This window comes from Cibotium barometz, chromosome 12 (genome assembly GCF_041138505.1).
Source record: "Cibotium barometz isolate CiBa-2024 chromosome 12, ASM4113850v1, whole genome shotgun sequence".
Lineage (NCBI taxonomy): Eukaryota > Viridiplantae > Streptophyta > Polypodiopsida > Cyatheales > Cibotiaceae > Cibotium > Cibotium barometz.
This window is the reverse complement of record NC_141057.1, coordinates 58,806,201-58,828,336: the sequence shown is the minus strand read 5'-3', so window position 1 is coordinate 58,828,336 and position 22,136 is coordinate 58,806,201. Positions and strand designations below refer to the sequence as shown.

The following is a 22,136-nucleotide window of genomic DNA, read 5'->3' as shown; positions in this document are numbered from 1 at the left end:
GGATTGTTTCACGGCGTGAAAGTTTAGGAATGGTTCACGGCGTGAAACACCTGGCTCACGGATTTTATTTTAATTTTTTTCCAACGCCCTTTCACGTCATGAACCAGTAGGGTAACCAGTAGGGTGTACAGTTCACAGTGTGAAAAAGACTTCACAAAAAAAATTAATTTGATTTTTTTTTTCGAGGACTATTTCATTACGTGAAATTTCACGAATGGTTCACAGCATGAAACACATGGCTCATGGATTTTATTTTATTTTTTGGCCAACGAACCTTTCAGTAAGTTGTAATCTTCTTCTCTCGCCACTCTTTCTAGGACATGTTCAACCCTCTCTTGTGGAGAGCTAGGGTCCTCAACCTTGCCTCCCTTGTTGTTACTACTACAAGGGAGCTTTAGCAATAAGCTACAATTTTCTTCTCTTGCCACTCTTTCTAGGACATGGTTAACCCTTCTCTTGTAGCGAGCTAGGGTCCTCAACCTTGCCTCCCTTGTTGTCACTGCAAGAGAGCTTTAGCGAATGGGTGGGGATCAAAGAGAGAGAGAGAGAGAGAGAGAGAGAGAGAGAGAGAGCAATAAGCTACAATCTTCTTCTCTTGCCACTCTTTCTAGGACATGTTTAATCCTCTCTTGTGGAGGGCTAGGGTCCTCAACCTTGCCTCCCTTGTTGTCATACTACAAGAGAGCTTTAGCAAATGGGTGGGGAGAAAAGAGAGAGAGAGAGAGCTATAGAAAGCTCAACATGTACTTCAATGCCTTGGTGAGTGAGAGCATAGGGAAGAAGAGAAGAGAAGGGGAAAGGGAGTTCAGAGAACCTGAATCAACATATCATCACTCACCCACATAAGTGTGCGTGCAAGAAAACCAAGCAACCAACACACAAAAAAGCCTAAGGAAGCCAAAGAAGAAAATAAGAATATTAAGTGACCTAAGGAAGATAAACTTGAACATCATCAATGCGTATGAAGTAGCAAAAATAAAAAAGACAAGTAGATTTTTTAAGCCTTTACTCTAATATCCTTGCTCATTTATAAGAGATTGGTCAATGTACTAGCTTTATCAATTTTTGAAGAAACTAAAATGGCCAAAACACCCCATGTAAATACTTAGAGATACCATTAGTGCACCATCTATCCTGAACACACACACACACACACACACACACACACACACATGCGCGCGCAAAAACTAATATGTTGAAGTGGTCGTCTCACCTCCCATCTAAGCTCCATTTGTCTAGAGAACCCCTAAGCTTGAAGCTAGACCAACATCAAGCCATGCTTGTTGCCCAAACTCCATTGTTCCAAACCACCAAAGCCCACTGTCTAAGTTTATGGATAAAACATGACCTATTCCTTGCTTGGATTGCTTGGGTCTCCATCCTTAGGGACCCCTCCTTATGAGAGAGACCAACTTATGAGATGATAGCTCAAGCTTGGTTAAAATAAAAGCACCCCTGTTGATAAATAGGGACATGTTGCACTAATTTTGTGGTGAGTGACTCGTAAGTCACTTATAACCTTTTAGGTATAAGCCTAACCTGGAATACAATTCCATAACATGGGTCCATTTCAACATATCATAATAATAAGTTATTTGCAATGTTATTAGGGATAGTTCCAATGTGGCATTATTATTTATTTGATATGTCCATAGTTGGTTCGACATATAGTTTTCTTTGTGGAGGCTTTGTATATTTGTGGTTTCAACCCACTAACTATTATATGTCTTTGTAGTTGAAAATAAGGTTTTTTGTTTTCAAAATAAAAAAGATGATCCGTAGTGTGATTTCTAATCGTGTGGGAACGACGATGTTTGTTGTTGGTGCTGAACAAGGTGGAAGTATGTTCCAGTCTGGCCTTTCGCGAGGAGCTCATGATGGGTCCCTTGTTCCACGATGGAGCCGTGCTGCAAGACGGCGATGCGATGAGCATCTCGGATTGCGGAGAACCTGTGGGCGATCACGATGGTCGTCCGCCCCACCATGATGCGGTGGAGAGCGGTCTGCACCTGCCTCTCCGACTCGCAGTCCAGCGCGCTGGTGGCCTCGTCCAGCAGCAGGATGTTGGGGTTCTTCAGAATCGCCCTCGCTATCGCAATCCTTTGCTTCTGCCCACCGGACAGCTGCAGCCCGAACTCCCCCACGGAGGTCGAATAGCCGTCTGGCAACGCACTGCACAAATTACCCCAACCATATATATATAATATATTGCGAGAGTCATGTCTATCAGTTATAATGATTTATTGTTATTATTCTAAACTTATGAATTACCTGATAAAACTATGTGCATTGGCTGCACGAGCTGCTTCAATTATCTCATCCTCTGAACAGCCAGGCTTGCCATAAAGAATATTGTCGTGGATAGTGGTTGCAAAGAGTGAGGGCTCTTGGTTTACAAGCCCAATGTGTTGACGAAGCGTGCGAAGGTCCAGCGAGCTTATGTTTTTCCCGTCAATCATAACCTTCCCTCGCAAGGGGTCATAAAATCTCTCTACAAGGCCAATTATAGTTGATTTCCCAGAACCACTGTGCCCCACCAGTGCAATACTAGTTCCTGCCTTCACCTCGAGGTCAAAGTTTTGCAAAACCATTACAGTAGGCCTAGAAGGATAAGAGAAACACACATCTTTGAGATCTATAGCTCCCCTAAACACCTCTACTTTCTCATCCTCCTGATTCTCAGAATCAATTTGAGTTTCCCTGTCTAGAACGTTGAAGATGAACTCCAGAGCAGCTGAACCCTTTGCCATGTCTGGAGTCAGTGTTCCTGCCTCTGCTAACATCCGCCCAGTGCTCACAAGAACAAAGAAGGTCTTGAAAACATCCCCAGGACTAGATTTATGGCTCTTGACAAGTTGCCCTCCATACCAAAAGTCCAAGGCCCATGACACAAAGAGGATGAACTGTGCAACCCCGATGCACAGACCTGACTGGTAAGACCGCTTTGACATTCTCTTCTTGGTATATTCGAGTTTAGACTCGAAACATGAAAGGATTTTCTCTTGCATGCAAAAAGAAGCCACAGTTTTCTGCAGAGAAACAGCCTCAGTGGCCAGTTGGCTGGCTCCTTGTCGTGCATGAGCCTCCTGCTTTGCAAACTCAGCCAAGGATCTTTTTCTGTAAAAGTAGGCATGAATGACTACAGGTTGAATGGCTATCATCACGAGTGACAGCCTCCATGATGTAGACAAACCTATTATGGCACTCACAAGGACTGTACTGGCAGTTTGTACAAGCAATGAGATTCTGTCCCCAATGAGTGACCTGACCTGCCAAACATTTTACGAGTCTGATGTAAGCAAATTACAAATGTTTAGCACAGAAAAAATCATACAAATATGACTGTCGGGAAGATAACGATCCCAGTACCATGTTTGCATCTGAAGCTAATCTTGAGCACACTGCACCAGAACAATTCTCATCTTCGTCAAACCATCCCATCTCGAAAGTCAAAATTTTTCTCATCATCTTTTCACGAATCCGCCGTGTCAAGTTCTCACCAATAACTGCAAAATAGTAGTGTTGCATAATATTGACTGCAAGAAATGCAATTGATAAGCATGCAAATACAAGAGAACATATTCTGATCTGTTCTTTTTTTTTCTCATAGTTCTCCAAATAGTAAGTGGAAGCTAGCTCTCCAATGAGATATGCATAAAAGGGTTGAACCAACCCATAACCAAGAGCTCCTACCAGGCCCCAAAGGCCTTGCTTCCATTCAGATCTATTCAAAGATAGAAGTCTCTGGAATGATGGACTCTGGGTTTTCATGGCTTTTTGTGTACTTTTGAAGTCATCATTTTTTTCATTTGAAACACTGTGAGACTCCTCATCAGGATTATAAAGTTTCACATGGTGGTTAATCCATTTAGGGCATTCATTCAGTGGCAGCACTGGATGCTCAGCTTGTTGCATCTTCAAAAGAGCTGTGTACAAGCCACAGTTTCTATTTGAAATCAGGTCTTCCTGCTTCCAAAGCTCAGCAACAGCTCCATTCTGTAGAACAACTACAGCATCAGCACTGCTGGTTGTGGAAATGCGGTGAGCAACTAAAATGGTAGTGCGGCCAAATGAAACTTTTTGTAGTGCCTGGTTCACCAAAGCTTCAGATTCAGTGTCTAATGCACTCGTTGCCTCGTCTAGGAGGAGGATGGATGGGTTTCTTAGAACAGCTCGTGCTATAGCTATGCGCTGCTTCTGTCCTCCTGACATCTGAATGCCCCGTTCTCCAACCTATTTTTTTATTAAAATGAATAATCAAAGCAAAGGGCATTGCAAAGTGTTAATCTTTACTTTAAGGCGAACTTCCAATTCTAAGTAAGAAACTACATATATTTGCTATTAGTTGAAAACAGTCTGTGGGAATATATACTACCTGAGTATCATAGCCATTGGGAAGCTTTACGATGAAATTGTGTGCACCTGACAGAGTTGCGGCTGCTATAATCTCATCCATGCTTGCATGCTCTTTTCCGTATAGGAGATTATTTTTGACAGAGGTTGCAAATAAGGCAGGTTCTTGGCTCACTAAGCCCATATTCTGCCTTAACCATTTCAGTTGAAGCTCTTTAATATCAACTCCATCCAAGAGAATCACCCCAGACAAGGGATCATAAAATCTTTGTATCAACGAGATAATTGTAGATTTTCCAGACCCACTACTACCTACAAGTGCCACAGTTTTTCCTGCATATAAGTTCAAGAGCTAATGAGACCTCTATAGATACTAGATGCTTTTTAAGCCTCTTCAAAGTAAGTAGAAAAGACAACAACGAAAGGTCCCAAAAAAAAACTTTACCTGGAGAGAACTCTAGGGTCAGTTCTCTAAGAACTGGGACACCAACCCTTGAAGGATAGGTGAAGTTGACTTTCTGGAACTCTAGCTTGCCTTCAACTGCCTCAAGTTTTTTACCACTCATATTATAGATATCAATACATGGGACACGGTTTATTATCTCAAATATTTTCTGTGCAGCTGTGCGTCCATCATAGAATGCTTTCAAATGGGAAATTGCATTTCCCAATGCCCTACACGAGCAGTAATAGTATCCCATTTAGAGATGTAAATGGTCATTTGAAGGAAATTCAAGAAGTTTTCAGATCGTTTTGTAAAGGTTATAAAGCTAACTATCTAGCAGCAAAAGGAAGAGAGAACACAAGGCAATAATAAAGTTGAGAACTTACAACCCTCCAGTCATTACAGCAAATCCGGTTGTCAAAACTTGTCCTCCATTCGCTTTACCAGAAGCAATAAGTACCGAACCATACCAGCCCAGAAAAGCCCAAACAGCAAATATTATGCCATTTGATCCCACAGCCAGTCCTTTGGTAAATCCTTGCTTCTTTCCAAGGTCTACAACTTTCTTCAAAGATTCCGAGTAAGATGTGAAAGTTCTGTCCTCTGCTGCAAATGAATAAACAGTTCGGATTGAGGATAGGGCTTGCTCTGCAATGGTGTTTGCCTTCTCATAAGACATTCGCATCCTTAAAGAGAAGCCAGCGAGGGTTTTACTGTAAAGGATTCCAGGCAGTAACAAGAATGGGATGAAAGGAATCATGAGCAAAGCTATTCGCCATAGCTGGAAAAATGCTACCAAGTAGCCTCCTATGAAGTGAGAGATATTCTTCACAAAATTTCCAACCTGCAGTGAAATATGCCGAACCTCGGACCTGATTTTCTCATATTAAGCATTACAGATGATTGCAAAACAAGAGCATGCTGAGCAGTTGTACAGAGAAACTAAATTGATATCATCAAACTCAGAATGGGAAGCTTGGAGTTCATCTTGATAGCTCCACTAGGAACTTTTCACTTGCTTACTGGTCACAAATGTAAGCTCAAAGTAATCCAACTTTGAGAGCCGTGGGAAAATAAAAGGGCATGTTATGTTAGATCGATCGATTACAAAATTTATGATCTGCTTATATGATGGACCAGGACCATTGCGTTTTCTTCTCATCTACTCCATCTGGACTTTCATGGGATACAGTAATCTGGACTTCTGTATCCCAGATTGGCTGTGTATATCTTGCATTTTGGGATGATGTCTCTTCAGGCGGATGGCTCTGACTTTCCACAGATCTTTTCTTACTAGACAGACAGAAGTCTCATCTTCGTCGTTAAAAAAAGGACATCTGAAAGCTCCCGCTTCCCCCCTGCGCATCTGCAGTCCCCCATCGCCTAACCCTATCCTTGCGCCCCCATCGCCTAGTCCTCTGCAAACCCCCATCAAAGGCCCCCCCCCCCCCCCCCCCCCCCCCCCCCCCCCCCCCGGCGCCAAAGCCCCTCCCTTGAGCTAGGCAGCACCCTGTGCGCAGCCCCTGCCCTTCCGCCATTGCTGCCGCCCCCGCCCACGCCCTTTCAGCTACTCCCTCCCACCCTTATGGCCCTTCCACCCTGCTGAGCCTCGCCAGCCCATTCCCCCCGCACCCTCCATGCTTTTTCCTGTGTGCGCCCTTTCGCCTCTCTGCCACCTCCTGGTTCGAAGGTTCTGTGCTCCCTGCTCCTCTCTAGTCCTCCCTCTTCCGTCATCCACCATTCTCTGAGCAGGTGTTTAGCTTCCAGGTTGTTCTTCATCGACAAGAATAGGCACTTCTGGTCAGGAAGACTCCATGGCAGCCTCATCTGGCTGCCATCACTTGCCTATTTTCATTGGTTCGCAAGGTCGTTGGGAGCGCGGACAAATTTGGGATTTGCTCTAGGCAGCCCTCATCGGAAAGCCCGGCAAAATCACCGACAGTGGACTCTCATGTGGAGTTTGATTGATTCACTTGTAGCAGCTGTTCGTGTGATGCAACAAAGTCCCGTTGCGATATTTAGCCCTCATGTGTTTTTCTCGGGATGGCACCATGGCTTCAACCCCTTGGTAGGTGTATCCGGTTTCCCTGTGACGATGGTCTGCTTCCCTGACCTTCGGAAGGAGTATCACTGGGCAGGTTTTGGAGTCCCCGCATACGACCGCATTAGTGGTGGCCAGGACTGTGGGCATCGCGTCCGTCGGAGTCTGCATTGCATCCCTAGAGGATTCTCCATAGGTTTAGGGAGATAGCTGTTAGTCTCATTGAAGATGTCGCTTGCCCTGCAATGAAAAGAGAAGCCCAAAGGCAGCCTCTCAGATTTGGCACAAATATTCTTCGGCCTTGAGGAACAAAGAAGAAAAGACGTGAAGAAACAAGAAGAAAAGCTAAAGAAAAAAATAAAGAAGAACAGAGACATGCGGAGGAACAACAGGATACGGAAGCCACACACAAGTATGAGGAAGACCAACGCCATTGAGAAACCACCAATCGAGACTTTCAGCAAAGACTCAACTAGGAGGCTATGCAAATCCAGCATCAGCAGATGAAGATGGCTCCAAATACCTCGTCCTCCACTGCCCCTACCACCACCATCATATGAACCTCTCCAAATTTTAGTATGATGGTAAGTGTGATCACGCTGTTGTTACTCAATTCATTCATCACATTCTTCATTAGCTAAATTTACATATCCACAAGATAGTCCATGAGGCAGCACCCCAACTCATTGGGGAAGCTATTACTTTTGGTGGCAGCATTGGTCACAAGTCCACACATACCCTCTCACAGGCCAATTCCAATTTGATTGGGCTAACTTTCGTGGCTGATCTCAAAGCCTGGTTTCTTATATAACCAATCTTGAGGACGAGTTTTACAAACTCACTCAGAACAAACATGAAATGGAAACCATAAACCAACAACAAGGTCATTTTCATGGCCCAGCAGTTGGGCATATCGGTAGAAGATAAGCTAAAGCAATTCATTAGAGGTTTAGACACAAACATTAGATACCTAGCTAGGAATTTCGAGCCGCCTTAGAGTTATGCACGTACATTGACCCTTGCTCAAAATCAGGAACTGATGCTGAACGGAGGTAAGCCCAAGCAAGTACAGTCTAATCCCAAGCCCCAACAATAATCATTTACCGAGGGTAAGTGGGCTTAGAACAACAAAGACCAAAAGGATCAAAAGAAAATTCTCAGCGTCAATCGAGCAATAAGAAAGATTCTACACCCAAGAAGACTTCTGAGGAAAAAGCTAAGGAGGACACCACTGGAGGTTACCTCCAGCATGATGAACAAACACGGTATAGGACAAAAAAATTCTCAGGGTTAATTGAGTAATAAGAAAGATTCTACACCCAAGAAGACTCTTGAGGAAAAAGCTAAGGACATCACTAGAGGTTATCTATAGCCGGATGAATAGACACGGTATAGGAAAGAGAACCATTGTTTCTTCTACCACACTATGGGACACGAGAAGAAAGATTGCACTAATTTTCAGGTTGAAAAGTCTACCAAGGCATCCATTTCCACATTAGTGACTATAGCATCCCCATCCACACCTTTGCCATCCGCCTCTAATGTCGTTCAGCTATTGCCCACTTTGAATTCAGTGCCACCAGTGGTATTTGATGATAAGCAGGAGGGTGAGGCTGAGGGACAGAAGAAGGCTCTCATCCGAGCCTACTTGGGGAGGTGCTCTCCAAACTGTCATGGAATCAGAGCTTGACTCTATTGAACGGAATCCGACTTGGGAGCTTGTCCCTAGACCGGTGAGAGGAAGGTGATTGGTGTCAAATGGGTCTATAAGACTAAGTACAAATCAGATGGGACTCTGGACAAGCACAAGGCCAGGCTTGTGGCCAAAGGCTGTTTTTCAGAGAGTTGGCATGGTTTTGAAGATACTTTAGCACCGATTGCTCGGATGGTTGAGGTAGGTCATCATCAATACCTCAGGGTGTGGCTAGTTCTCCAGAATCAGTTCTAGAAAGATGATCTGCCATGACGTAATGTTTGCCTGGGTGAAGAAGAATTTCAAAGTCAAACTCCTAAAAAAGGAGGAGCCATCCCCACACCCTCCTAGCCACTTGCGGTTTGTTGAGAAGGTATTTCAAGGCATGATGGTCGATGACAATGAAATAAACTCCCAAAAGATAGTGCCAAAATTTTTTAAATGCATAGACAATTGCCAAACCTTCCCGCTCAGTGGTGCTATAATTCATTTCTACAAGGTTGAGCAAGCGACTAGCATAGTAGATTGGCCTGTCCACTTGATGCTCCTAGCTGGGCTAGGCCAATACTGCACACCAACAGTGTGGCTTACATTTGTATGGACATGAAATATGATGGACCAATCAGGTGGGATGAGAATGGGAGCCTCGTTTTTTGAGATAAGCAAAAGCATTGAATTCCGTGGTGGACCATTGGAAGGGAGTGGAAGGAGGGACTAGACTGGTTAATGGTAGGGCTTGTCAGCATACATCCTAATGAATCTTCTGTGATAACCAATGTGGGGAACAAATACTTGAGTGCCTTTGGGACTGCTGATGGGAGGGGGTAACCTAAGGATGACTACAATTTTGTCGGGGTTAGATGCAAGGCCTTGTGCAGAGATTATGTGACCAAGTAGGGTACCTTGCACTACTAGAAAATGACACTACTAGGCGCATCTTGGGTGACCTACATTTCTTAAATATGATAATTGAGATAGGTGTTCAGCGCAAATGTATTGCCACTTGGTTGTAGCCATTGAACCCCATCCATGAAGCTGTAGAGATTGTTTGTGACCGGCAACGTCCTTGAGAACCATGTCCACGAAAGGAAGAGGAGACCCATCTTTGATTATTGCTTTATTAAGAGAATAGAAATAAACACATACCCGAATCTTATTGGTTTTCTTTTTGTGCCTTCACGATGACCATTGGGGAGAGCCACTCCGAGTGTTGCCCTGGGATATTATATTGGCAGATTCCATCTTTTCCAATTCCACCTTGGATCGCCTCTGCATATTTTGTATTGAGCTTGTAGCACATCCCCTAAACTGGCTTGGTACCTTCGTGGAGGGGAATGGTGTGAACCCCAGGGCTCAATGTCTGTCAGCACACCATCTAGATCTTTGTAGGTCCAGGGAAAGGCATCTTTGAAGGAATGGAAAAAAGAGGTGGCTTGGTCCAAGAGGGTGGGGTGATCCCACAACCACGGTGCTAGCAGTATGGGACGAGGATCTTCTAAAGTACCAAGATTATATTCCTTCATTGGATCTTCGCACGTTGGAATGGGGGGGAGGTTCACCTGTAACTACTGCTTTGTAGAGGGCAGTTGGGTCGTGTTGAGTAGGGTGTGGATCAACAAGTGGAAAGTCCCCATACTGCTCTTTTTCGAAGCTCCTCTAGACGGATGGTAGGCTCATCTAGGGAATCAGAGTGTTGTTGGTGCAGGCGAGTGGTACGGAGAGTAGCACTATCAGCCTTGGCTGGTTGATTGGTAAACTTCTTTCCCCGACATCGGTCTATAATTGGTTCTCCCAAGCAACCACTTTGAATTGTTCTGAGGGTTCCATTGGAGGAGGAAGTTCTAAAATTTCCACTGTGTAGCATGTGAGCTCCTAGGCAGCTTCCAACGAGCTTCCAACCAATCCAATAACTTGGACTCCTCTCCATAAGGTACTCCCCACACCTGTGTAACAGAGAATTGGACGGTTATGGGTAGTTGGTGTACAAGGTGATCATGGAGGAGTAGCTGGTGTAGGGGTGGTAGCTAAAGCTGTAACTCGCCCGGGAAGTGCGGGAGTGGGTGTGCATCGCGTTGACCATGAGCATAATTAAACATTTCGGCATTTAATCACATCCATTAAACAATCCACAAAGCTGAAAATAAAAGTTGCACAACTGCCACAACATAGAGGCCAGAATGGGTCGACTCCCCCCCCCTTAGAGTATTTCATTATCCAAGGAGAAATATAACATATACAAGCTTTGAGGGCCTTACTCTCTCCATGGGAGATGCCGGATTATCCATATACAATCATAAACATGTCCTTCATCCAATATGGCTATCCGACATGTCCTTCCATAGGCACACAAACATGTGTAACAGCCCACATGGCTCTTCCATACATGCATAAACTTGTATGACAGCCCATATGGCTCTTCCACGAGCACATAAACCTATAAACCAACCCATGTGGCTCATCCATGAACTCATAAATAGTAAACCAGCCCATGTGGCTCATTCATGCGCTCATAAACCTATATAACAGCATGTACGTGTCACATCCATGAGCATTAAAACCTGTAAACCAGGTCATGTGGCTCATCCATGAGTGCATAAACTAGTATAATAGCCGGTATACCGCATTAAACCAAAAATTTCAACAAGCTTTAGGACTATTTTGTTGAAAAAACAACCATCTGCAAGATGGTGTAGCGTAGTGAAAATCATCTTCCCCAAGCTGGATATTGCTTAGAAATGAAGAGAAATGGAGAGAAATCAGAGTTTTCAATCTGCAAAAACTTGCTTGAAGCTCAAACTCGCCCAAGAGATAACTCTCTCATGTTTAAATAAGTAGGAAAATGTTACAAAGCCATGTGTAGAGCTGAATTGACAAATGTGAGGACACTTGTCTCAATTTTATCCTCTTATTTGCCACATATCCCAAATTCAAAGGCCAAAAATTCCACAATCTTCAAATCTAAAAATATCCCAGATGATAGCTAATTTCACATTGGTGCTCTGGCAATACTCGATCTCTGTCGAATTTCGGAGGTAATGACGCGAACGGAAATTCCATGGAGATTGCCAAAAATAGGAACTTTCGCTAAAATTTAGGAGATGATCTCTTTGTGTTCCACCACATGAGAAATACATGTAAGCACCATGTAGAAACCTGTTTCATTGCTCGATCTCCCCCAAATCCTCAAGAGTGTGTCATACATACTTTCCACTTGACACTTGAGCTCCAAAACCCAGTTCCGTGTCCAAGAAACCGTCTCGAGTGCCTAGACCATGCTATGAACACTTGGTCCTCTGTACTGGATAATCCCCCATTCCCAAAGCTTGTACATTCTTGATCTTTTGGGCATCCAAAGCCCATCCACACATGTGAATTCGATGGTGACAGTCCCCCCAGCTTCTTTAAAGTTGTCCTCAACTTTAAAGCTTCCAAATATATATCAAGATATAATCACGTCCCATCAAGTTGACTAGATAGTCTCAAAAATCAAATATGACTGAAAGAATCCATGTCCCAAATAAATGGGCGAGACAAAACAGTCCCAGAAGTATACTCCAAGTCGAATCCAACTCCAAGAAGTAGTTACTCATTCCCCAATCCCCAATGTCATGTCAAACACATGCTACTCTCCACTGGCTTCCATACTTACACATGCAAAGACCAGGCCGAGAAATAGAAGACCAAATGACCGTGCATGCGGATGTAGATTGTACACTGGATCTGAGTGCAAACGCCAAGTCCCTAGCATGCCAAATTCTAGTCTACTGACACTTGGTGTAGACATTGTCACCTGCCAACAAGGTGTCAATCCACATGACCCTTGGTGTAGACATAAGTCCCCTGCCAACCAAGTGTCCGTCCACATGACCCTTGGGTAGACATAAGTCCCTTGCCAACCACGCGTCATGTCCACTCTAGCACTTGCACTCTATGTTGGTACTATGACCACACACCTTGGAGGAGAGGTGGGCTCAAGTGTGTAACATAAAACAAGAATCACTCACAACATTTCTGTTATACATAGTTTATAGGCATTTTGGCTACCAGTATTTTACAGGCATTTCGACCGCCAATAGAAATCCTCAATCCAAGAGATAGCCGTGAGTTTCATAAGTCCAATGCATCTCAAATAAAGGGTGCCAAAAGCATAATCCATCCCAATAAAGGGAGCCATGAAAAGAATTCATCCCATTAAATTGAGCCATAAGTCAATAAAGCCATCAAATTGAAGAATGCAAAAGATGACCATATATATATATATATATATATATATATATATATATATATATATATATATATATACACACACACACACACACACATATATATATACATATACACATATATATACATATATATATATATGTATATACATATATATATATACATATGTATATACATATATATATATATATATGTATATACATATATATATATGTGTATATACATATATATATATATATGTATATACATATATATATATATATGTATATACATATATATATATGTGTATGTACATATATATATATATATATACATATATATGTATATATATGTGTATATATATATATATATATATATATATATATATATATATATATACATATATATGTATATATATGTGTGTGTGTGTGTATATATATATATATATATATATATATACATATATATGTATATATATGTGTATATATATATACATATATACATATATATATATATATATATATACATATATATATATACATATATATATATATATACATATATATACATATATATATATACATATATATATATATATACATATATATACATATATATATATATATATATATATATATATAACCATGTCATATATTGTGGTCCTCAAGCATCTTGCTCACAATAGAGATGATCTCAAAATTCTAGGCTTCTCAGCCATGAAAAGCATTTTTCTTGAAACACATTCAAGAAAAACATACAATACTTCTCCTTGCATTTACACATGAGGGTTAGGTGTTCAAAACATAAAGAATCAAAAAGTAATAGCTTTGTAACCTCAAAGAATACTTAGCTCTTCTTCTTTGCCGAAAGCAACATGAAGCCATGAGACAAATAGAACTCCATTATAGCTTGCTTTCAGCTTGAGAAGTAGCTTCCATAATACAAAGATAGAAGATAGATGCCTCCACACAGCCTCAAAGAAACCATAATGTTTGATTCCAATTATGCCTTGTATTGCTATGTATAATCCTACCATTGGCCATAGTATGCACCTTAATAAGATCATTCTCACATAAGAATGAGAGAGCATTATGCTCTAATACCAATGGAACTCGCCCGGGATGCGCGGGAGTGGGTATGCATCGCTTTGACCATGAGAATAATTAAACATTTTGGCATTTAATCATAGCCATTAAACAATCCACAAAGCTGAAAATAAAAGTTGCACAATTGACACCACATAGAGGCCAGAATGGGCTAACCCCCCCTTGGAGTATTTCATTATCCAAGGAGAAATATAACATGTACAAGCTTTGAGGGCCTTACTCTCCCCATGGGAGATGTCGGATTATCCATATACAATCATAAACCTATCCTTCATCCAATATGGCTAGCTGACATGTCCTTCCATAGGCGCAAAAACATGTATAACAACCCACATGGCTCTTCCATACGCGCGTGGCTCTTCCACAAGCACATAAACCTGTAAACTAGCCCATGTGGCTCATCCATGAGTGCATAAACTAGTATAATAGCCTAGATACCACATAAAACCAAAAATTTTAGCAAGATTTAGGACTGTTTTACTGAAAAAATAGCCATTCGGAGTGTGCAAGATGGTGTAGAGTAGTGAAAATCATCTTCCCCAAGCTGAATATGGCTATGGTGGGCTTAGAAATGGAGAAAAATCAGAGTTTTCAGCCTCCAAAAACTTGCTTGAAGCTCAAACTCACCCAAGATAACGCTCTCATGTTCAAATAAGCAAGAAAATGCTACAATGCCATGTGTAGAGTTGAATTGACAAGTGTGAGGACACTTGTCTCACTTTTATCCTCTTATCTACCACATGTCCCAAATCCAAAGGCCAAAAATTGCACAATCTTCAGCTTTAAAAATATCCCAAATGATAGCTAATTTCACATCGGCGCTTTGGCAATAGTCGATCTCTGTCGAATTTCGGAGGTAATATTGCGAACAAAAATTCCATCGGAGATTGCCAAAAATGGCAACTTTCATGAAAATTCAGCTAAGCCAATGTACCATCCTCACCTTGTGCCTTTTGTAGCTTTAAAGCTCCCAACTCCCTTTTGAGGATAGCCACTGGATCTTCTCGTGAGGTTGTAGCACCTGAGGTTGAGCCTTGCATTTTCTAGCTAGGAAGCTAGCTCTTGAAACTCCAGCAAGGTGGTGGTTGGCTTACTCTCCCGGATCTTTTGTTGGGTGCTCCAAGGCAAGTCTTGCAACACCCATTGTCGCACCATGAAATCACCAAGGTAGGCTGGCAAATGGGCCACCAACACTGTGGTTCTTGTTATGAGTTCAGATACTGTTTCTCCATGGCGTAATTGTAGAGTTCCTAGTTCTTGGAGAATGTGGTCCTCATAGTTACCGGGCCAAAAGTTTTGGACAAAGGTGTCCCTCAAAGTGGTCTAGTTTGTAAAACTTTCAAGTGTGTACGGAAAGAGAACCACATAGGCATCTTCCCTATCCAAGCCTCTGCTCCTACACATAGAGAGGAAATGGCGCACATGGTCATCCACCACACCTTGTGAAGTAGAGCCTTTGAAAATGGGAAGTTTGGCATTAACTCGACCCAACACTGTGGATAGTGGTTCTGTTTGGGGGTTTCCTTGGTTGTTGCCCGGGTTCCCCCCTTGGTTACCTTGGTTGTTGCCTGGGTCCCCACCTTGGTTACCTTGGTTGTTGCCAAAATTAGGGTTATCAAGGCTGGCAGTAGCCATGGGTAGAGGTGGAGGAGGGGTTCGGGATGGTACGAAATTGATCTTCCTACGACTGTAGCAACGTAGAGACAGAGGACTCTTGATTGGATTGGGTGTACTAGCACAAGAACGTGTAAAACACTATACTATCATGGACTCAACAAGAACTCTTGACGCACAAGAGTTCCTGAGCAGGATCCCCAAATTTTTAGCGTACCTGTAGCACACCTCTCTACCTGGCACACTGGATTAAGATGGTGTACACCAGTGCAACATAGGATTCCTTCTAGGGTAGTATGCCCTCAGGAGTTGTCACAAGCTAAGAGGACATGAGCTATGAGGCGCATGCATAGCTCACTAGTACAACAGAGATGAGCAAGAACAATAAGAATGAGAACATGGAATGCCCATACACATCACACAATGCGCAAATAGATGAGACTCAAGTTGGAGTAGTATTGCTAGAATGATCCCCATCATAGAATCCCATATCCCTTTGTACAATGCTGTTTGGGGGCTTTGGGCTGGTCCAAAGATGACCATCAAGTGGCATTGCCGTAGGGGCATGGTGTTCATTAAGTGAGCACAAGAGATACGTTGTAGTGTCAGTGCAAGTGGTGCGCCTGGCCCAGGTGTCAATGTAATGGGCTGAACTCGTCTAAAGTGACAATGGACGTGGTTGGACGGGTCCAAGGTACTTGGCACTTTTGCCCGGTCCAAAATTGGAGGAGGGTGGCTAAGGGGGGGCGCTGACTCAAGTGGAGGAAAGCATGGCGGAAGAAGGGCTGGCGGAAAGGAAAGGGGGCCAGACAGGTGGCGGTAGATCGGAAGAAGAGGGAAGGCGGCAGCTCAACAGGACGGAGGAGGCGGCGGGCAGGAGTCAGGCAAAGGCAGAGAGGCGGGCTGAAAGGCCCTGCTAAGGTGGGGACTCAACAGGAGGATGGGAACTGGGGTGAAGCCAGGCGGAGCAGGGCGAAGACGACAGGTGTGCAGCTAATTACTCCAGCGCTCCTCGCTCCTTGTCAATATCCTCTTTTTTTGTTCGACAGAGCACAGAATTTGCAGATTATTGCACCAGGTGGATACCCAAGTGGGGAGATTTTGTACGGTATATGGACCATGTTTCACCTGGTACAAACTTAAGTCTGCATTTGGAAACGCTGTAAGTTTGGCAATAAGAAGTTTCATTGCTGCATCCAGGCTCTTCCTAGGAGCAAAACTGTTTTTAAGTTTTTTTTAGCAATACTACGATGCTGCGCAGTCTTCATAATTTTATTTGTAGTGTTAGAAAACTACTTGAGATCTTATTTAGAAAACAGCTTGCAGTTCAATCTGAACCTCTCCTGTTTTCGCTTCCTCGGATATGCCTAGCAGTGGCAACGTTTCCAGAAAATATGGCCCGTCAGGTAGCCAATTGGTAAGTTTATGCTTGTTAGTAAACTTCTCTGTAAAGCACATTAGTGGGTGAAACGAGAAGTAAGGCATACCAGAAACCAAACATCGTAGGGAGGGAGGAAGGGAGGAGGTGGGGCGGGGGGTTGAGAATATCAACTGAAAAAGAATCAAACAAGTTACCTTTTCGCTTATTGCATCTTGCAACAATGCAGTGTCTGCTGAAATACTGCTGATGACCTCTGGCGTACTTATATCACATTCAAAAAACACGGCATCTTGCCTCAGCACAGATTGAAGATATTTTACTCGGATCCTTGCAGTTTGCCTCTCACCGGCGTGCATCCAACAACTGACTTCTACAGTAACAGAGCTCAATTGAAAGTGTGAGTGAAATCACCACTACGAACTCAAAAAAAAGCATATAAAATGCAAGGGTTTTTTTGGTAGTGGGGGAGTTATTTTTGTTTCGCTTTATGTGCATGTAACATGTCAGCAGATAGTTTTTCACTCTTTTTGTTTCCATGCTAGCATGCTCTTGATTTCGAACACAAAAAGATGGCATCAATGCGTAAGATGGTTTGCTAGGTTATGTGGCTAGTTTACCTTTGTATTATCTGAAAACCTACTACTTGAGAGCAGAAACACCAGGCTAAATAAATGAGAATATGTGGATCATATAAGTATCTTAATTTTGTATTGTGCGAGTTAGCCCATTTTTTTAAATTAAAAATTCATAAATGAAAAACAATGGTTCTAAAAGGGCAGTGCAAATCAAGAGAAGTCCATTGAGATTTTTTTTCAGCTGAAGATTCCGTACAACGCACTCAAGCATAATAACAAGAAAAACTTTTAGTATTCTTATAAGGTTAAATAGTTTGAACTATGTGGTTGATAGTATTCTCTTTTTAAAAAAAACTTTAAAGTAGAAACAAAGTTCGTATTAGTGGAAGAATATACATGGCTACTAAGTGGCACCGAGATCTTTAAAATTAGATGGAACCCTCCCTCTCCTGTCGAAATTCCGACCCCTATTGAGTCTCAACAAGGAGGTACCAAAAGAGTATATAGATGTTATCATCTCTATTACATGAAACGCCAAATTTATGTAAGCAATACCTAATCTATGTAGTGTGAAAACTAATTATTAACAATTAAAGAATATACAGGTGGTACCAAAATGTAGTGCCAATTTGATTTCCCCGTCTTAATACTGACATGTCCAAATAGTTTTGTATAACGCTATGCGTCTAAGTTACAACAGCTGATGATGGGTATGCAATCACAAAATCCTTATTCTAGGAAGCACTTGGTATTCCCTAGTTGTTTCTGAATTGGAGCCCTGACACGAGTTTTGAAGATGGTTCTCAACATGGAGTTTCAAATTCAAATATAGATTTCTTAGTAATTTGAATTGCTGATCATTATAGTATGTACCTTTTAGCCCACTATGCTCGGGTACTTGGCATTTAAAAAAAAAAAACCATATGCTCGGGTAAATTGAAAAAGAAGTCTCGCTTTGAAGTTACTAGCAGACTCATCAAATTATGTGTGTACGTCCCGTCCCCATTGCAAGTCAAGTGTTCTAGAGGCTAATGAAAATATGCTTCTCACTGTTGTGTGCGCGCCAAGGCTGTGACGTTTGAAAAGAGAATTAAATTTTTGTTGATTAAGGTTACTATAAACCTTAATACCAAAGGTTAAAAAAAACCATCACCTAATTAATAAATTTGATTTTTTACTCATGTGTGCACGTGCGTTTAGACTACTAACATGAGCACCGACTATAGCATGAACCAGGGCTCCAAAAATGTTTTTTTTAACCTTTAAATTTAAAGGCAATGTTTAGGATTAACTAAGATTTAGACTAAAAAATCACTAGAAATTATTCAATTGAGGGATTTCTAATTAAAATGTAAAAATTTTATCTCTTAAAATTAAAGGTAACATGGAACAATTCGAACCAAGATTTTTAAATTTCAATCGAAAAAATTACACTAATATAATAAGTACATCTACGAATGAGCCCTGCAAATTTTGGGGATAACACTACTGTCGTTAAACATTCGAAGTGGATGTAGTGTGTGTGTCTCTCTCTCACATTCCCCCCCAAACCACTAAATACTACTTAGTAGACTCCTATGTCCAAGTTGATTTTATTGGCTCTAGGAATTGAATGGGTTGATATAGCTTATTGCATAAACGTAAGGAGGGTTACAGGAGTGACGTTCTATCAGCCCATCCGCACTTGTCGAAGATCTCTCTCTCTCTCTCTCTCTCTCTCTCTCTCTACATATCTCAGGGTTGGCGACAGGTGAGAGTACTAGCGAGGGAGAAGAGTTATTAAAAGTGTTCTCATATATTTACAACGGCAAAGTTGTTTCAAGATTGAATTGAAGTCAAAGTACAAGCTCACGACACTCCATGATGCATGATATAGAGAGAAAGCCTGTTTCAGTCTCTGATCAACGCTTGATCTCACCAGATTATCGATCTATTTAAATACTCGCAAGAAATTACTCACCGAAGGAGGATGCTATCCACGAGACCAAAGCAACGTAAGCAAAGAGAAGACAGTCCTGCAGGTGAGCAATTTATGTCTTATATTAATTTGGAAGAGCGAGGCCGGTACCTGGGGAAAAATGGTGAACGGGATTTTCAACAGTGACGTGCTACTACAATTGAGAAGAATAGCAAAAGTGAATATAACCTGAGACACTTTGTTTCCAAGCTGGGCGGGGTGGTTGTAGAGGCTCCCGAAGTTATGGATGAGGCGGCTTTGGATGAGAACCATGGCGGGGAGCGTGAAGCCGTCAACCACAGCAGCAACGGACCCTACGCCCATCAATACCATGTCGTAAGCGTCCGCGTATTTGAAAAGCTCCCGGTAAGCAACCACATCTTCGACCTCCCTCCTGTGCAGGTGACTAGGCGCTGTGCACAAGCTACCATATTGCAGATCATCATGATGCACTGATGGTCTATCAGTAGCTGCTGTATTGTCGTTATCCATTCGCAGCGGCCCTTATTAGATCTGCACCAGCCTAGGTTGATGGTTCTACTCACCGCATCAACAGATCAGAGTGATGAGGAAAAGCTCGAATGAGGATCTGATAATTGCTATGACGGAACCGCCGGAGGACAAAAAATTCCACGAGGGGGCGAGCACAGACTTTCTATTGATTTAGGCAACAAGCGGCCGGTGCCTATACAATCAGTCTGGAAGAACATAGCTAGCTAGGGTAAGCACAAAGTAACACACAAAGCCATCGCATCCGTGCAAGTAAGGAGAGCTCATGTTATTCTGCGCCTTAACCTGACGTCGATCATTGTGTGCACTGTGCTTCTGAATTGTAAGTGCCTTGTTTAACTGTGTTTAGGTAAGGTAGATCGCAAATAAAGTTCTTGGAGACTTTTACAAAAGGATCCGATTCGGTGGAGCAATCTGAGCTAACACGAAAGCACGCGTCACTTTAGTTCTTACAATAAAGTAGTAGGACACTAAGCGACCGCGCGCGCCAGTAGCAGCCCTCAGACAAGCCGGCCCATTTTGATGATGAGGTGACAAATGCTGACGGCCCTGCGCCACGACTCAATGGACTCATTGACCAACACAACCCTCCCTTGTTTGGTACGGTTACCGGTACCTCATCTCAATACGGATCGACGATGCCCCCCTTCTCTCTCTCAGACTCTCTCTCTCTAGCTCGCTCGCTCGGCGCTCGCCCTTAATCGGTCTCAACATGTTCGCAACATAACATGGGCGCATTCATTGGCTTTTGATTGAGATTGCAGGGTGAGTCGGGTCTAGCCTACTTTCTTTTTACAATAGTCGGATCGGACGAGGTTGAGACGACAGCTCAGGTCCGTAGTAGTAGCATATTCTGAGTACTGCAGATGATAATAAAGGCGGCGACACACGTGGCTGCAGGCTTAGACAAGCAGTAGCGCTACGTTCGTGCGACTGCGTACCGGCCTGCCATGATATATGATGCAGTACTCCAACTAATGCGAGTGTGTGCAAAATGCGTGAGTGCTCTGCCTGGCCTGTTGAGGCTCCAATGCTCCATACACCTCATATCAGCTCATATGAGTGTGGCCTGTCGGTGGTCCCTTATTCATGCTCTAGAGGAGGGGATGCATGATGATGGCGTTGGGATGTGACCGACAACAGCCGCGCCCCCGTGCTGCCCACCGATGCGTCCTGCGGCCCGCGGGGCCCATCTTAGCTGGCAGCTACTAAGCCGCGACGAGATGGTCCCTACCTTCCACTCAACCAGTCATCTTTAAGCATCAGCACGCCACGTGTTTCTATGGTATCTAATTTCCACAAGCTTTTCTGGTAGATTATCTTCCGTCTCAAAAAGTATCCATTCACAACATTATTGAAATTCTTAATATTACTCTTTATTTACTCGCATTATTGAAATAGCTACTTATGATACTCCCAAAGGAAAGACGGTGTAAAACTAAATTATCGTAACGAATCACCAACTCCAAAATATTGAAAATTAAAGAACAGACTTATATACCATAGGCTCATCGTGCAAAAAAAAAACAAACAAAAGTTTTCTCCCAAATGGTAAAGTTATATCTCTCTCTCTCAAAGTTTGAGTAGGTTCTTGATAAATCTAAGAAATTTGAAGGTATTTGTAACCAAAGCCTCCCAAATTTTGAAACCTTCAACTATAGAATTTGCAAGTATTTTCAGAATTTAAGCATTATAAACTATACGAACCCTAGTCTTTTTCTCACACTACATGTGTTATAAAATTCCTAAATATCACTACAACAACACAGCTTGTCACATTAAACAATGCAACTTATATATTTTTCAAAGATTCCCCCCCTCCCCTTTTTAGAGAGGGAAGCTTGAAGTGCAAGTGCACCTTGAAACACACAATGCACACACACACCACGATATATTACTATGATTTATAAGCATGACACAATGTTGGCAATAGGATTTGGACTATGACCTCATGCAAGCCTTAACAATTGGGCTAGCACTTACTGGCTTTAAAGAAGATTTTGTTCCATTCGTAAACTATAGTTGTGGGCATGCCTCTTGCGTTACACCCCAGTGGTAGTGCTCATGTCTCCAAACTAGAGGTACTGGCTTTGTACCCTAGTGGCATGTGATTTCAATACCACTCTCCCAATTGAGGAGAAAAAGTTATGGTTATGATGTTGCCCTCATGGAAACAGTCAATCAATATTTCTTTTTCCTTAACCGCTTGTTATCTTAGGATGACACTGTCAACTTTTATATGTACATTGCCATTTGGG

At 42.5% G+C, this 22,136-nt stretch overlaps 1 protein-coding gene across 2 annotated transcripts; it reads right to left on the bottom strand.

Moving 5' to 3' along the window:
- Positions 1–1,553: 1,553 nt before the first annotated feature.
- LOC147633629 (ABC transporter B family member 15-like) lies at positions 1,554–20,289 on the bottom strand. Of its 2 annotated transcripts, none has more exons than XM_086806770.1 (9): positions 19,558–20,289; positions 19,372–19,426; positions 17,031–17,206; positions 5,185–5,642; positions 4,799–5,028; positions 4,376–4,686; positions 3,370–4,233; positions 2,272–3,269; positions 1,554–2,172 (listed from the first exon to the last, which is right to left on the bottom strand). In XM_086806770.1, the coding sequence occupies exons 1-9, from the start codon at positions 19,858–19,860 to the stop codon at positions 1,791–1,793; spliced, it is 3,777 nt and encodes a 1,258-aa protein (XP_086662896.1). In that variant the 5' UTR covers positions 19,861–20,289; the 3' UTR covers positions 1,554–1,790. The 2 variants fall into 2 exon arrangements, with proteins under 2 accessions (XP_086662896.1, XP_086662897.1); XM_086806771.1 differs by having other exon boundaries at positions 3,370–3,506; positions 4,423–4,686.
- Positions 20,290–22,136: the final 1,847 nt, after the last annotated feature.

Bases quoted from the DNA above. Each gene is read 5' to 3' on its own strand.
- LOC147633629 (XM_086806770.1), bottom strand. From the start codon at position 19,860: ATGGATAACGACAATACAGCAGCTACTGATAGACCATCAGTGCATCAT. The intron at 17,207-19,371 runs GTGAGTAATTTC...CTGTTACTGTAG, and splicing joins GTGGATAGCATCCTCCTTCG to AAGTCAGTTGTTGGATGCAC. The intron at 5,643-17,030 runs GTAACTTGTTTG...ATTTCACTGCAG, and splicing joins AAGATGCAATAAGCGAAAAG to GTTGGAAATTTTGTGAAGAA.